The sequence below is a fragment of the Lissotriton vulgaris genome, chromosome 1_1, assembly GCF_964263255.1.
Source record: "Lissotriton vulgaris chromosome 1_1, aLisVul1.2, whole genome shotgun sequence".
Taxonomy (NCBI): Eukaryota; Metazoa; Chordata; class Amphibia; order Caudata; family Salamandridae; genus Lissotriton; species Lissotriton vulgaris.
This window is the reverse complement of record NC_141685.1, coordinates 400,515,478-400,527,514: the sequence shown is the minus strand read 5'-3', so window position 1 is coordinate 400,527,514 and position 12,037 is coordinate 400,515,478. Positions and strand designations below refer to the sequence as shown.

The 12,037-nt window shown below is 47.3% G+C and overlaps 1 protein-coding gene across 1 annotated transcript in view; it reads left to right on the top strand.

Annotated features, from left to right (window-relative positions):
- TMEM59 (transmembrane protein 59) overlaps positions 1 to 11,449 on the top strand; it is a 144,951-nt gene extending 133,502 nt beyond the window's left edge. Inside the window, exon 8 of the mRNA XM_086952517.1 lies at positions 9,289 to 11,449. Within this exon, the coding sequence (XP_086808643.1) occupies positions 9,289 to 9,444 (156 nt within the window). The 3' untranslated portion in view covers positions 9,445 to 11,449. The remainder of the gene's footprint in view (positions 1 to 9,288) is intronic.
- Positions 11,450 to 12,037: the final 588 nt, after the last annotated feature.

The window sequence follows — 12,037 nt, the reverse complement described above, 5'->3', positions numbered from 1 at the left end:
CACGCACCTCTGTTAGCCACGCCCCTCCAGGGGAGTGGTTGGGCGATGCGTGGGTCCGTTGGCCTCCTGGCTCTGTAGATCCAGCTGGTCTCCGTAGGAACCCGATGCGTCTGCTTCCCGGCGTCTTCCCCTCAGAAGGTGATTCTCCCGACTTCTCCTCCTCTGCCCCTGTAAGTCTCACACCCGTTGTTACACCTTTCTCCGCAGCTACTCCCCTGTCCGATGGTACTTCAGCCTCCACTCCTGCTCTCGCCTCCGATGTTGCTTTCCCCTCGACTCGCTCCGTCTTCTCCCCGACTTCCACACTCTTGTTCCTGGACACGCCGCCGTCCTCTCCACGCTTCTCCTCTGCTCCACGCTTCTCCTCTGCTCCACGCTTCTCCTCTGCTCCACGCTTCTCCTCTGCTCCATGCCTCTCCTCCACTCCAATCCTCTCTGACCGCTACTCCGGTGTAAAGACACACCTGGTCCTGCAGATGGGCGTCCTTTATGGCGAGTGCAGTCTCATCCTCCTCGTTACTCCCTCCTGGCCAGTTAAAGGGTCCGTGTTCCATATCCTCCTCGTCGCAGCTATACTTCTCCTCAAATCAGTTCCATGTCGGGGCCTCGGATACCTGTGGAAACAAGAGGGGGGTCACAAATTACGGGTTCACTCCGGGTCACAGGGGGCGGGGGCCACCCTTCCCGGTTACACACCACCCCCCCCTGGACACTTCCGTTCGGGAAGTGGATTACCGGACAGGTAGTCCGCACCTGTGTTGTCCACTCCCTTTTTATGGCGGACGACGAATGCAAAAGGCTGTAGGGCCCAAAACCACCTTGGACCTGTTATGAGCCATCCATTGGAGGGGCGCATGGTCCGTATATAGGGTAAAAGGCCGTCCCTCAAGGTAGTATGCCAGTTTTTCCATGGCCCACCTGATGGCTAAACATTCCTTCTCCACCGTAGGATACTTGAGCTCTCTAGGGAACAATTTTCTGCTAACATAGAGAATAGGATGATCCACCCCGTCCTCTCCAGTTTGGGATAAAACCGCCCCAATACCATAATCCGAAGCGTCTGTATGCAGAGAGAAAGGACGGGGGAAATCCGGGGATGTCAGGATAGGCGTTGTGGTTATCAGACGTTTAAGGGTTGAAAAGGCATCCAACATCTCGGTCATGGGTGACGACAGATCCGATTGTCTGTCTGATTTTGGCCTAAAGGGTGTCAGTGAGGGGGCGGCAAGCTGTGTGAACTGTGGAATGAAACGCCTGTAATATCCGATAAGTCCAAGGAAAGCATGCATCTCCTTCTTAGTGCTCAGGAAGGGGGTTTCGGCTATTGCTCGGACCTTCTCGATTTGCGGCTCAATGAGTCAGTGTCCGAGCATGTATCCCAGGTACTTCACCTTCTGGAAAGCCATGCGAGTTTTCTTTGCGTTGATCGTCAACCCAGCTTTAGTGAGTGTGCCCAACACCTGGTCCAGATGGGATAGGTGGGTCGGCCAGTCAGGACTGAACACCCCGATATCGTCCAGATAGGCTGACGTAAATTTCGTAAGGTCTTTTAACACGTTGTTCGTAAGTCTCTGAAACGTGGCAGGTGCTCCATGGAGTCCAAAGGGCAGGACCGTAAACTCGTAATGTCCGGTGTCTGTGGAAAAGGCCGTTTTGTGACGATCCTCCTCCCTCAGGGGCAACTGCCAGTATCCTTTGGTTAAGTCTATGGTACTAATGTACCTTGCTTCGCCTAGCTTTCCTATCAATTTGTCTATCCTGGGAATCGGATAGGCGTCAAAGGTTGAAATCTCGTTAAGTGCGCGAAAGTCCATGCAGAACCGACAGGATCCATCCAGTTTAGGAATCATTACGATTGGACTGGACCATTGGCTTTTCGAGGGACGTATCACTCCCAACTTTAGCATATCGTCCACTTCTTGCTGGATTCCTCGTCGTCTGGCTTCTGGGCTGCGATAGGGTCGTATCTTTACCACTTTACCCGGTTGAGTTCTTATCTGATGTTCCAACAGATTGGTACGTCCAGGCTGGTCTGAGAAAACAGGGGAGTGCTGAAGTAAGGTTGCCATTAATTCCTTTCTTTCCTGGTCCACTAACTCGTCGTTGATCACGAGATGTCGTAGGGTGCTCCTATCTGATGGGGTTGTTTGCTCTATCATATGTACCCCAGAAGGCGGAGGACCCAGCCACTTTTTGAGCATGTTTATTCGGTACACTTGGGTCTTCCGGGGATGGACCTGAAGTTTATAGTTGGTGTTTCCAATAGTGGAAATGACTCGATAGGGCCCTCCCCACTCTGCCTTAAATTTCTGCGAGGAGGGCAGCAGTACCAACGCCCAGTCCCCTTTTTGCAGTCTTCTCCATCGTTTTCCCTTGTCATAGGCCTTTTTCTGTTTTCTCTGGCTTTGTTCTAGGTTGGTATAGGCCAGGTCTCTCATCTTTCCTAGTTTAGACCGGAGATTTCGGGCGTACTCCAATGTTTTCAGGGTCTCTTCGGGGGTCTCCTTCTCCCACGCCTCCTTCGTCATGTCCAGGAGGGATCTTGGTTGTCTGCCGTAAAGCAGTTCAAAGGACGAGAAGCCGGTACTGCTCTGTGTTTGACCCCTGATCACATAAAGAGCCATGGGTAACACCTGATCCCAGTCCGTTCCGTTCACCTCCAACATTTTCCTTAGGGTGGTCTTTAATGTTCGGTTGTATCTCTCTACGAGAACGTCGGTCTGAGGATGGTATACCGCGGTTCGTATTTGGTGGATATTGAGCAGTTGACAGACCTCCTTCATCAATTTGGACACGAACGGGGTCCCCCGATCTGTAAGGATTTCTTTGGGGAACCCCACCCGTGAAAACAGTTCCAGCATTTTATCGGCTACTTGTCTGGTGGTGGTTGAGGATAAGGAAAAGGCCTCGGGGAACCTAGTGGCGTAGTCCACCATCACTAACACATATTGGTGTCCTCTCCGGGTCTTCGGAATTGGCCCTATGATATCCATTCCCACTTGTTCGAAGGGTACTCCAATAATGGGTAGCGGTTGTAGTGGTACGGCTGGGGGTCTGGTCATATTCCTTTTCTGGCATGTTTCACACTTCTGGCAGTATTCCATGGTGTCTTTATATATACCGGGCCAGTAGAAATGGCGGAGGATGTTCTGGGTGGTTTTCTCCGCACCGGTGTGGCCAGCAACCAGATGTGCATGCGAGTAGTTGCTCTGGCTCGTCTTTAGCCCCCTGGCGGTATAGGAGATCATTTTTATGAAAAAAACGAGGATAGACGGGGGGGGGGATCTGTCCTTGTGTCCTCTGAGCGCTGTCCCAGGCGTTGAAGAGCGACGCATCATTGGTCTGGGAGAAGCGGAAGCTGCGGTCCAAGATCCATGGCTCCTGGGTCACCAGTGCGGATTTACAGTGAGTATCCGGGCGTTTCCCCTCTGGGGGACCCAAGCTTTTATGGAACATCTCCAGGAAGGTCGGGTTGTCTGTCCCTATGATGAGATCTTCCGGGAGAGTTGATAAAACCCCTACCTTAATGTTCTGGGGCCTACCTACCGCAGGGTGTATGGGGAGGAGCTCTACCGGATAGGGCCGTACATCCCCATGAACACACCGTATGTAGACTTGGTCATCGGGGAGTAGTTGAGTGGCTTTCACATGTTGAGGCTGCACCACCGACTGGCGGCACCCTGAATCTAACAATGCTTGTATGGGGGTCCCATTTACCCTCACACTCACTCTGAAGGCGTGTCCCATCTCTGCCGAGTACAGCACGGTTCGAGGGAGGTATACAACCTCCATTAGTTCTTCGCTTGTTTTCCTCCTGGGACACATCCTGGCGATGTGTCCCCAAGCACCACAGTCAAAGCACTGGGGGCCGCTGTGCATCGGTGGTTCGGGTCTCCATGGTTTGGGTTTCGCGGTCTCTGGAAATCTTACTGGTTTCTTCTCCGTTTTCACAATGGTTTTTGGTTTCTCAGGCTCCCATCCCAAGGAGGGTCTTGGTTGGGCCCTCGTAAAGGTGGTGGCCATCTCCACGGCTTGGACGGTAGTGAGGTTATGGTGTTGTCTTAGCCACCTCTGCGTGGCGTAGGGAAGGGCCTCCAAGAGCTGCTCTAAATACACCCTGTCCATTATCTCTTCCTTAGAGCAAACAGAAGGGGTCAGCGACTTGTCGGCCGCCATCTTCAGACGGACTAACAATGTTTTGGGTGTTTCTCCGGGGACACCCCTCTCCTTCCTAAACCGGATCCGATACGCCTCTGTATCCAGTCCCAGATGATCAAGTATAATTTGTTTGATATCGGCATAGGTGGTGTCCCCAGTTGGATTAGCCACCTGGTATGCTGCCTGGGCTTCCCCTACCAACAAGGGGGCCAGAAAGAAGGGCCACTTGGCCACAGGCCACCCACACGCCCTTGCAGCTCTTTCAAAATTTAGGAGGAACGAGTCGGGGTCCTCCCCTGGAATATATTTTTGAAGGGAGACCCCGCCAATGCTGTGGGGCACTGCTCCTGACGTCAGGGCTACGGTAGTTATAACCTGATCCAGGGCATGTGCAGTTACGGCTGCCTTCATGATTTCCCTATCGGCATCTGCCGACTGAATCTGTTTCTCCATCACCCATTCCAGCCGTTCCTGTCCCTTCGCCAGTCTCTGCAGGATTTCTTCCATCTTTGTTAAGCAGACAGAGGGTGTGCCCGCATTCTCCACCACTGTCACCGGCTGGATGGGAAAGGGCAGGAGGCGAGTCTTAGTAGGATTCAAACTGGGTTTTATTGAGCTGAACAATCTGTCAGTACAAGTTTTCCTGATATGGAGTCGTCGAGGTGACCGGCTTCTTTCACGCCGACTCTTGCTTATCACTCCCTCCTCTCTACGCCGGGTTGGGCTCCGCCTTCCTCTCTCCTCGGTATCCGTCTTGGCCCAGGCTCCACCGAAGGGGATGACAAAACCGAGGTAGTATCAGTACAGGTGACAAAACCACAGTAAGTGTTAGGTCAGGGGGTGAGGGTTCACACAGTGCTCGGGAGGGTACTAGGACAGTGAGGGTCGTGTATCAGGGGTTTACTCTAGGGTTAGGGGACTCCCCTTCTCTTGTACCGCACCCACCCTGCTACCCGGTTACGCACCTCTGTTAGCCACGCCCCTCCAGGGGAGTGGCTGGCGATGCGTGGGTCCGTTGGCCTCCTGGCTCTGTAGATCCAGCTGGTCTCCGTAGGAACCCAATGCGTCTGCTTCCCAGCGTCTTCCCCTCAGAAGGTGATTCTCCCGACTTCTCCTCCTCTGCAAGTCTCACACCCGTTGTTACACCTTTCTCCGCAGCTGCTCCCCCGACCGATGGTACTCCAGCCTCCGCTCCTGCTCTCGCCTCCGATGTTGCTTTCCCCTCGACTCGCTCCATCTTCTCCCCGACTTCCACACTCTTGTTCCTGGACACGCCGCCGTCCTCTCCTCTGCTACACGCTTCTCCTCTGCTCCATGCTTCTCCTCTGCTCCACGCCTCTCCTCCACTCCAATCCTCTCTGACCGCTCCTCCAGTGTAAAGACACACCTGGTCCAGCAGATGGGCGTCCTTTATGGCGAGTGCAGTCTCCTCCTCCTCGTTACTCCCTCCTGGCCAGTTAAAGGGTCCGTGTTCCATATCCTCCTCGTCGCAGCTATACTTCTCCTCGAATCGGTTCCATGTCGGGGCCTCGGATACCTGTGGAAACAAGAGGGGGGGGGTCACAAATTACGGGCTCACTCCGGGTCACAGGGGGCGGGGCCACCCTTCCCGGTTACAATACCCATCCATCCAGCCCACAGAAAATACCTCAGGTTCACAATAGAAGGTCAAGATTACCAATTCAAGGTTTTGCCCTTCGGGGTTACCACGGCTCCAAGAGTGTTTACAAAATGCTTAGCGACAGTGGCCGCACATCTCAGGAGGCAACACGTCCATGCGTACCCTTACCTGGACGATTGGCTAATACAAGCAAAATCGTACTAAGAGTGTGCAGCACACACGTCTCAAACAATTCAGTTTGAGACTTTTTTTTCAAGCAACTACACAAAATCGCATCTGCAACCATCCCATGTACAGCAATACCTGGGAGCCACTATAAACACCTCAGTGGCGAAGGCATATCCAAACTCAGTAAGGATAGCCAGTATGCAGATACTCATTCGCAAATTCCTGCCACAGCACTCTCTGCCAGCTCGAGTCTTTATGCAGCTCATAGGCATGATGGCCTCCTGGATATTCATTGTCCCCCATGCCAGACTTCAAATGCGCCCATTACAGGAATGCCTAGGACAACTAAAAGACCTAGTGTTGGTAGACCGTTGCGCTCACAACTCTCTGCAGTGGTGGAACCCACACAACCTTTCCAAGGGGCGACTGTTCCAAGAGCCGGTTCCACAACTAGAACTAACAGCGGACGCATCTCTGACAGGCTGGGGAGCCCATCTCCTTCAATACGCAGTACAAGGACTCTGGACAACCAAACAGAAAAAGCTGCATATCAACCAACTATAATTTCTAGCGATATTTCTAGCCCTAAAAGCATTTCAAAAATACTTGTACAACAAGACACAGTTGATCCGGACGGACAACATGACTACATTGTACTATATCCAGAAACATGGAGGAACGCACTCTCCACAGCTGTCCCATCTGGCACAAAGCATATGGAAGTGGGCGATACCAAAAAACATTTTTCTGCTAGCAGAACACCATCCAGGGAAGGACAATCAGATTGCCGACCTGCTCAGCAGGCACAGCCAACAACTACACGAATGGGAGATTCACCCCCAAGTTCTCCAGCCATTCTTCAGAGAGTGGGGTCACCCAGAAATAGACCTGTTTGCCACAAAAGAAAACTCCAAATGCCAGTACTTTGCCGCCAGATTCCCACATCCGTAGTCGCGGGGCAATGCGATATGGATGAACTGGTCCGGCAGATTTGCGTACGCTTTTCCCCCAGCACCGCTAATTCCGCTGGTGGCATGCAAACTGCGGCAACACTCACTCACGCTGATCCTAGTTGCTCCCATATGGGCGAGACAACCGTGGTAAACCACGTTCCTAGAACTTTCAGTAGTTCCTCATCAAAGACTGTGCCTTGCATCCCATCGTCTAACTCAGAACCATGGAGAAATCAGACACCCAGATCGCAATCAGATGAACCTAGCGATCTGGCTCCTGAGGTCTTAGAGTTTGGATACCTTAACTTGCCCCCAGATTGCATGAACATCATTAGGGAGGCAAGACGACCAACCACACGAGCGTGCTATGCAGCTAAATAGAAGAGATTTGTTATTTACTGCAACAATAACCAAATCAACCCTTTAGACGCTTCCATACAAAACATTATATGTTACCTGTTGCATCTACAAAGATGTGACTTAGCATACTCTTCTATACGACTACACCTCGCTGCTATAGCAGCATACCTTCAAAACAGGCAACATCTTTCACTGTTTAGGGTACCAGCAATCCAAGCCTTCATTGAGGGTTTAAAAAAGGGTGATCCCTCCAAGACACCCCCCTTCCCCAGTCTGTAATCTAAATATAGTACTGACCAGACTTATGGGCCCTCCTTTCGAACCTCTACACTCATCCAAACTACATTTCTTAACGTGGAAGGTTGCATTCTTGGTTGCCATTACCTCACTCAGAAGAGTGAGTGAATTACAAGCACAAACAATTCAAGAACCTTTCATGCAGGTACATGCCAACAGGGTGGTTCTTAGAACCAACCCTAAGTTCATGCCTAAGGTTGTATCCAATTTCCATATCAATGAATCAATAGAACTGCCTGTTTCCTTTCAAAACCCACAGTCAGCTGAAAGAGCCCTACACACATTAGATGTAAAAAGAGCTCTACTTTATTATGTGGACAGGACTAAATCATTTTGGAAAACAAAACAACTATTTGTTGCTTTTGCACCACAACACAAAGGAAATCCTATTTCAAAGTCCGGAATAGCCAGATGGATAGTTGAATGCATTCAAATATGTTATCAAAAGGCAAAACGCACTTTAACCGTCCCCCCAGGAGCACACTCTACAAGGAAAATGGGGGCATCCATGGCTTTCCTAGGAAATATTCCTCTTGAAGACATCTGTAAGGCAGCCACAGGGACCACCATACACACTTCACAAAACACTACTGAGTAGACGTGCAAGCAAAACAGCAAGCTGCTGTAGGCCAGGCTGTCCTCAAAACTCTTTTTCAAACCGCTGCAGCTGGCAGAGGTAGCCACCGCTAGAGGAGATACTGCTATACAGTCTATGCACAGATATGAATTCAGCAGCCCACATGCCTCGAACGGGATATGCTACTTACCAGTATGCATCTGTTCTTGGCATGTAGGGCTGCTGACGTTTATATCGCCTGCCCTCCTCCCCGGTGCCTGTCGCAGCTGCAGCATTATCTCTGGCATGGCCATCTCTTACTTTACTATCTCCATCTCTGCCACAATGACGAAAGACAATCTGAGGATGGAGAAGATGCCCATGCGCACTGTAGTCCAGGGTAGGAGTCACCTATCTCGTGATACTTCGAAGACTCTTCCAGGACAACAAAGTGCAATCATCCGGACCCAACACTAGGCAGCGATCTATGCACAGATATGAATGTCAGCAGCCCTACATGCCAAGAACAGGTGCATACTGGTAAGTAGCATATTCCTACTGCTACAAATTGAGTGAGTTATCATATGAACACAAACAGCAATACTCTTTTCATGCATTAAAATCTTTCTCACACGTTTTACTAAGCTGTGTATGAGGAGTTATTTCAATGGATGTTGCAGAATGAATAGTGCCTCTTACTTTCTTTTTCTATATCTTGGTTACTTTCATCTATTTCTTAATCATTCGTAACTCCTCTGCTGCCTACCTTTTCTGTGGATGGCAAGATGATCTGCGATGGTGGGGCGGAAAGGGTTCTGCTAAATTAAAATAAAGCAAGAGTTCACCCTTTTCAATATTTGGTTTGAATTTTTTGGTTTGAATTTTTTTTCCCAGGACTTTATACTCTATCTTTGAAAATCAGACCCATGCTCCGTAAAGGCTTAACATGGTTGGGAGTCAAAATTTTAATTTTACATACACCCCTATGACGCTTTCAATTTCCAGTTATTTACTGCAGGTGTGATTACTCCAGACAAATTAAACATTGATGTGGACTTGGGGTGGCTAATAAAAAGAAAAATCAAATACTGTGCTTGCACAATGAAATTGCAGTGGTACTGGTAAAACTGTTTAAAAATGTTGCATACGTTAAAATCGCCCATTCATTCTTACAGAAGCTGAGTATCTTTGGAGACCAAGAATACATGAATGAACACAAGCTGAACTTGTATCCACCCTCATCCCTTGTTCTTGTTCGAAGCAATGATGAAGAAAATGAAGAAGCAGGGCCTTTACCTACAAAGGTTGACCTAGCTCACTCAGCAATTTAAAGAGCATTTGACAAGTTGAGACATGAATAAACCTCAAAGTTGATTTTTGCTGGACTGTTTCCTTAATCTCTAGCAATGTTCAGAGAGGATTTAGGGGTGGAAATTAAATAAATCTTCAGAATCTTTTGGAACAAGATAACACACCAGTGATTTTTTTTCTTTATAGTTGGTAAGGAGAAATGCTTTAAAATGTCTTAAGCTGCATTTTGTTGATTTGTACTACTAACAGAGCCATCGGAGCACACCTACACTCTTTTTTAAGGATGCTTATATTATATAATTACTTATATACTTATGTTCCCAATGGAAACAGGACACCTGCAAGTCTTTCTGTTTTTTAAGACAATAATTTTTGAACCTGTATACTGGAGTGAATTAGAAAAACTGTTTAAGGGTTCACATGTACAACAGAGTTATGTGTTAACTTAACTAGAATATCTTCTTTTATTTCATTCTTTTTCCTAATGCATTTAATTTAAATCACTATTTGCGTGTGTTCCAAATTTTAATAGCAAACTGAATGCGCTAGGAAGCTGAATAGGGTTGACATGTGTTACCAAGCATGAAGTTCTTCAATTCTTGTACACGTGATGAGGTTCTTTGTGACCCAATGGAAGGAGCTTGAGGAACTTTTGAAATTGTATGATGTGATATTTGAGCCTAGGGGTGTCCTTGAAGTGGTATCATGAGCTGCAGCTCTACTGGCCCCAAAACTTTGTTTTGAGAATGGCGGGGGAGTTAATTTCAGTTTCTTTTGAAATCTTTAGTAGATAAAGAAACTATTGCTTACATTGCAACGAACAGTTATTTGGCCTTTGGGAGTAAAGGGCTTCCCTCCTGTAAGAAACAGTCAATGTTGGAAAAATAAGTCTCCTCATCTACGTGTGCCAAGTGAGAAATTACAATCACCTTAGAGTTAACCTACTTAATGTTTCAGACATTCTGGAATACGTTTCACATTATTTGTAACCAGGAGGTTAATTTTTTTCTGTTTTAATTTCTGATCGCTTTTCTAGAAGGGATCCTTCATAGTTGGGCAGTTCACAATACATAATCACATTTACCACATCAAAACAGGTTATTTTCTATTGACCTATTCTGTGCTTTTAGTCGAGCATCAGGGTTAATTGTATATTTTGTGAATTGATCTATTATGCATTTAATACAAGTATCTTACGTAGATGAAAATACAAGAATTTAACATTTTTAAGACATGAGCGCTAGGAGTCATGGTAGTACTGAAAAGAGTGAGAACATTTACATATGTAAGGTCTATAATTGGGGATAATAATACAGTCTTAGTTCTACAGGGCTGCACAATTTGAACATACAATTTTTAGTGGCATTCCCCAAACTACTCTCAAAGGTTTAAATTCACAGATGTAATAGTGCACTTTACAAGCCTTGGCGATATACTTGCACATGATTTTTTTTTTTTTAATGAATTCTTCAGTTGCCATCAGTTTCAAAATTCTATGTTTTAATTGTACCAAAGCAGATAGCTAATTGGCTATACATCCAACAAGAACATTCTCAGGCTTATTGCACTAGCTTCTTGTGTAATATTTCAGATCATATTTGAAATGGGTACTACACAGCCTGCTTGCTTTATCTGCAAAATAGATTGATGGATATTTTTAGGACAGTTCAATTGCCTCAAATTGTTGAATCAGACACTCTTTTTACGTTTGATACATTAAAGAGTTAAGGCATGAAAATGCATTTGATAGTCTGGCATCCTGTTTCATGCTGAGATATCTATGTATTCTTTGTAAATGTCTGTAACTCGTATTTGTGTTTAGATGTCGATATTTATGTACTACTGACACTTAAAATTAGAGTAAAGGTCAACCCTTTAACAGACTATCTATCCAACATCTTTCTCTTCTTTCTATGGTAGATAAGTACTACTTAGTTCCTGAAATGTAGTTAATGTGTACTGGGACAGTGCTTGGCAGATTTTTTGTTTGTTTTTGTTTACAATAAATTCTCTTTAATAATGTCAGTTGGTTTATTTTCTTTTACATTTGTGGGAATATAGAGTTGTAGTATCCATCTCAAATTCTATGGATGATTAATTTCCAATATATAAATTGCTTCAATTCTGAATTATCTGTGCTCATTGAACTCTCTGTGCCTACTATAGCTGATAGAGACTTCTAGCTGCAGATTCCATATCTTAAACTGTTCTCCAAGCGTCAGACTGCATCTGGAAACTTTTCAAGCAGTTCCTCTGCACACCGGTAGGTGGTGTTCGCTTCTGCATTATCTGCACCAAAAGGGACTTGGACTTTGCCTATATAGGAAACACGCAGCACGCTGACCTCAGTTTTTTTTTAGGTCTCGGCCTGCGTAGGCTGCGCTTGCGCAGTCTCGCTGGCGGGATCTTATGTCTTGGACGACGCAGGAAAGCTTTCCCTCCACCCCGTGCCCCCTTGTAGAGTGCTTGCTTTTCTGCACCCTGTTCCCTCGTTGTGCTTGTTTTTCTGCCCTCTGTTCCCTCGTTGTGACTCTGCCCCCTGTTCCCTCGTTGTGCTTTCTTTTCTGCCCCCTGTTCCCTCGTTGTGCTTGCTTTCCAGCCCCCTGTTCCCTC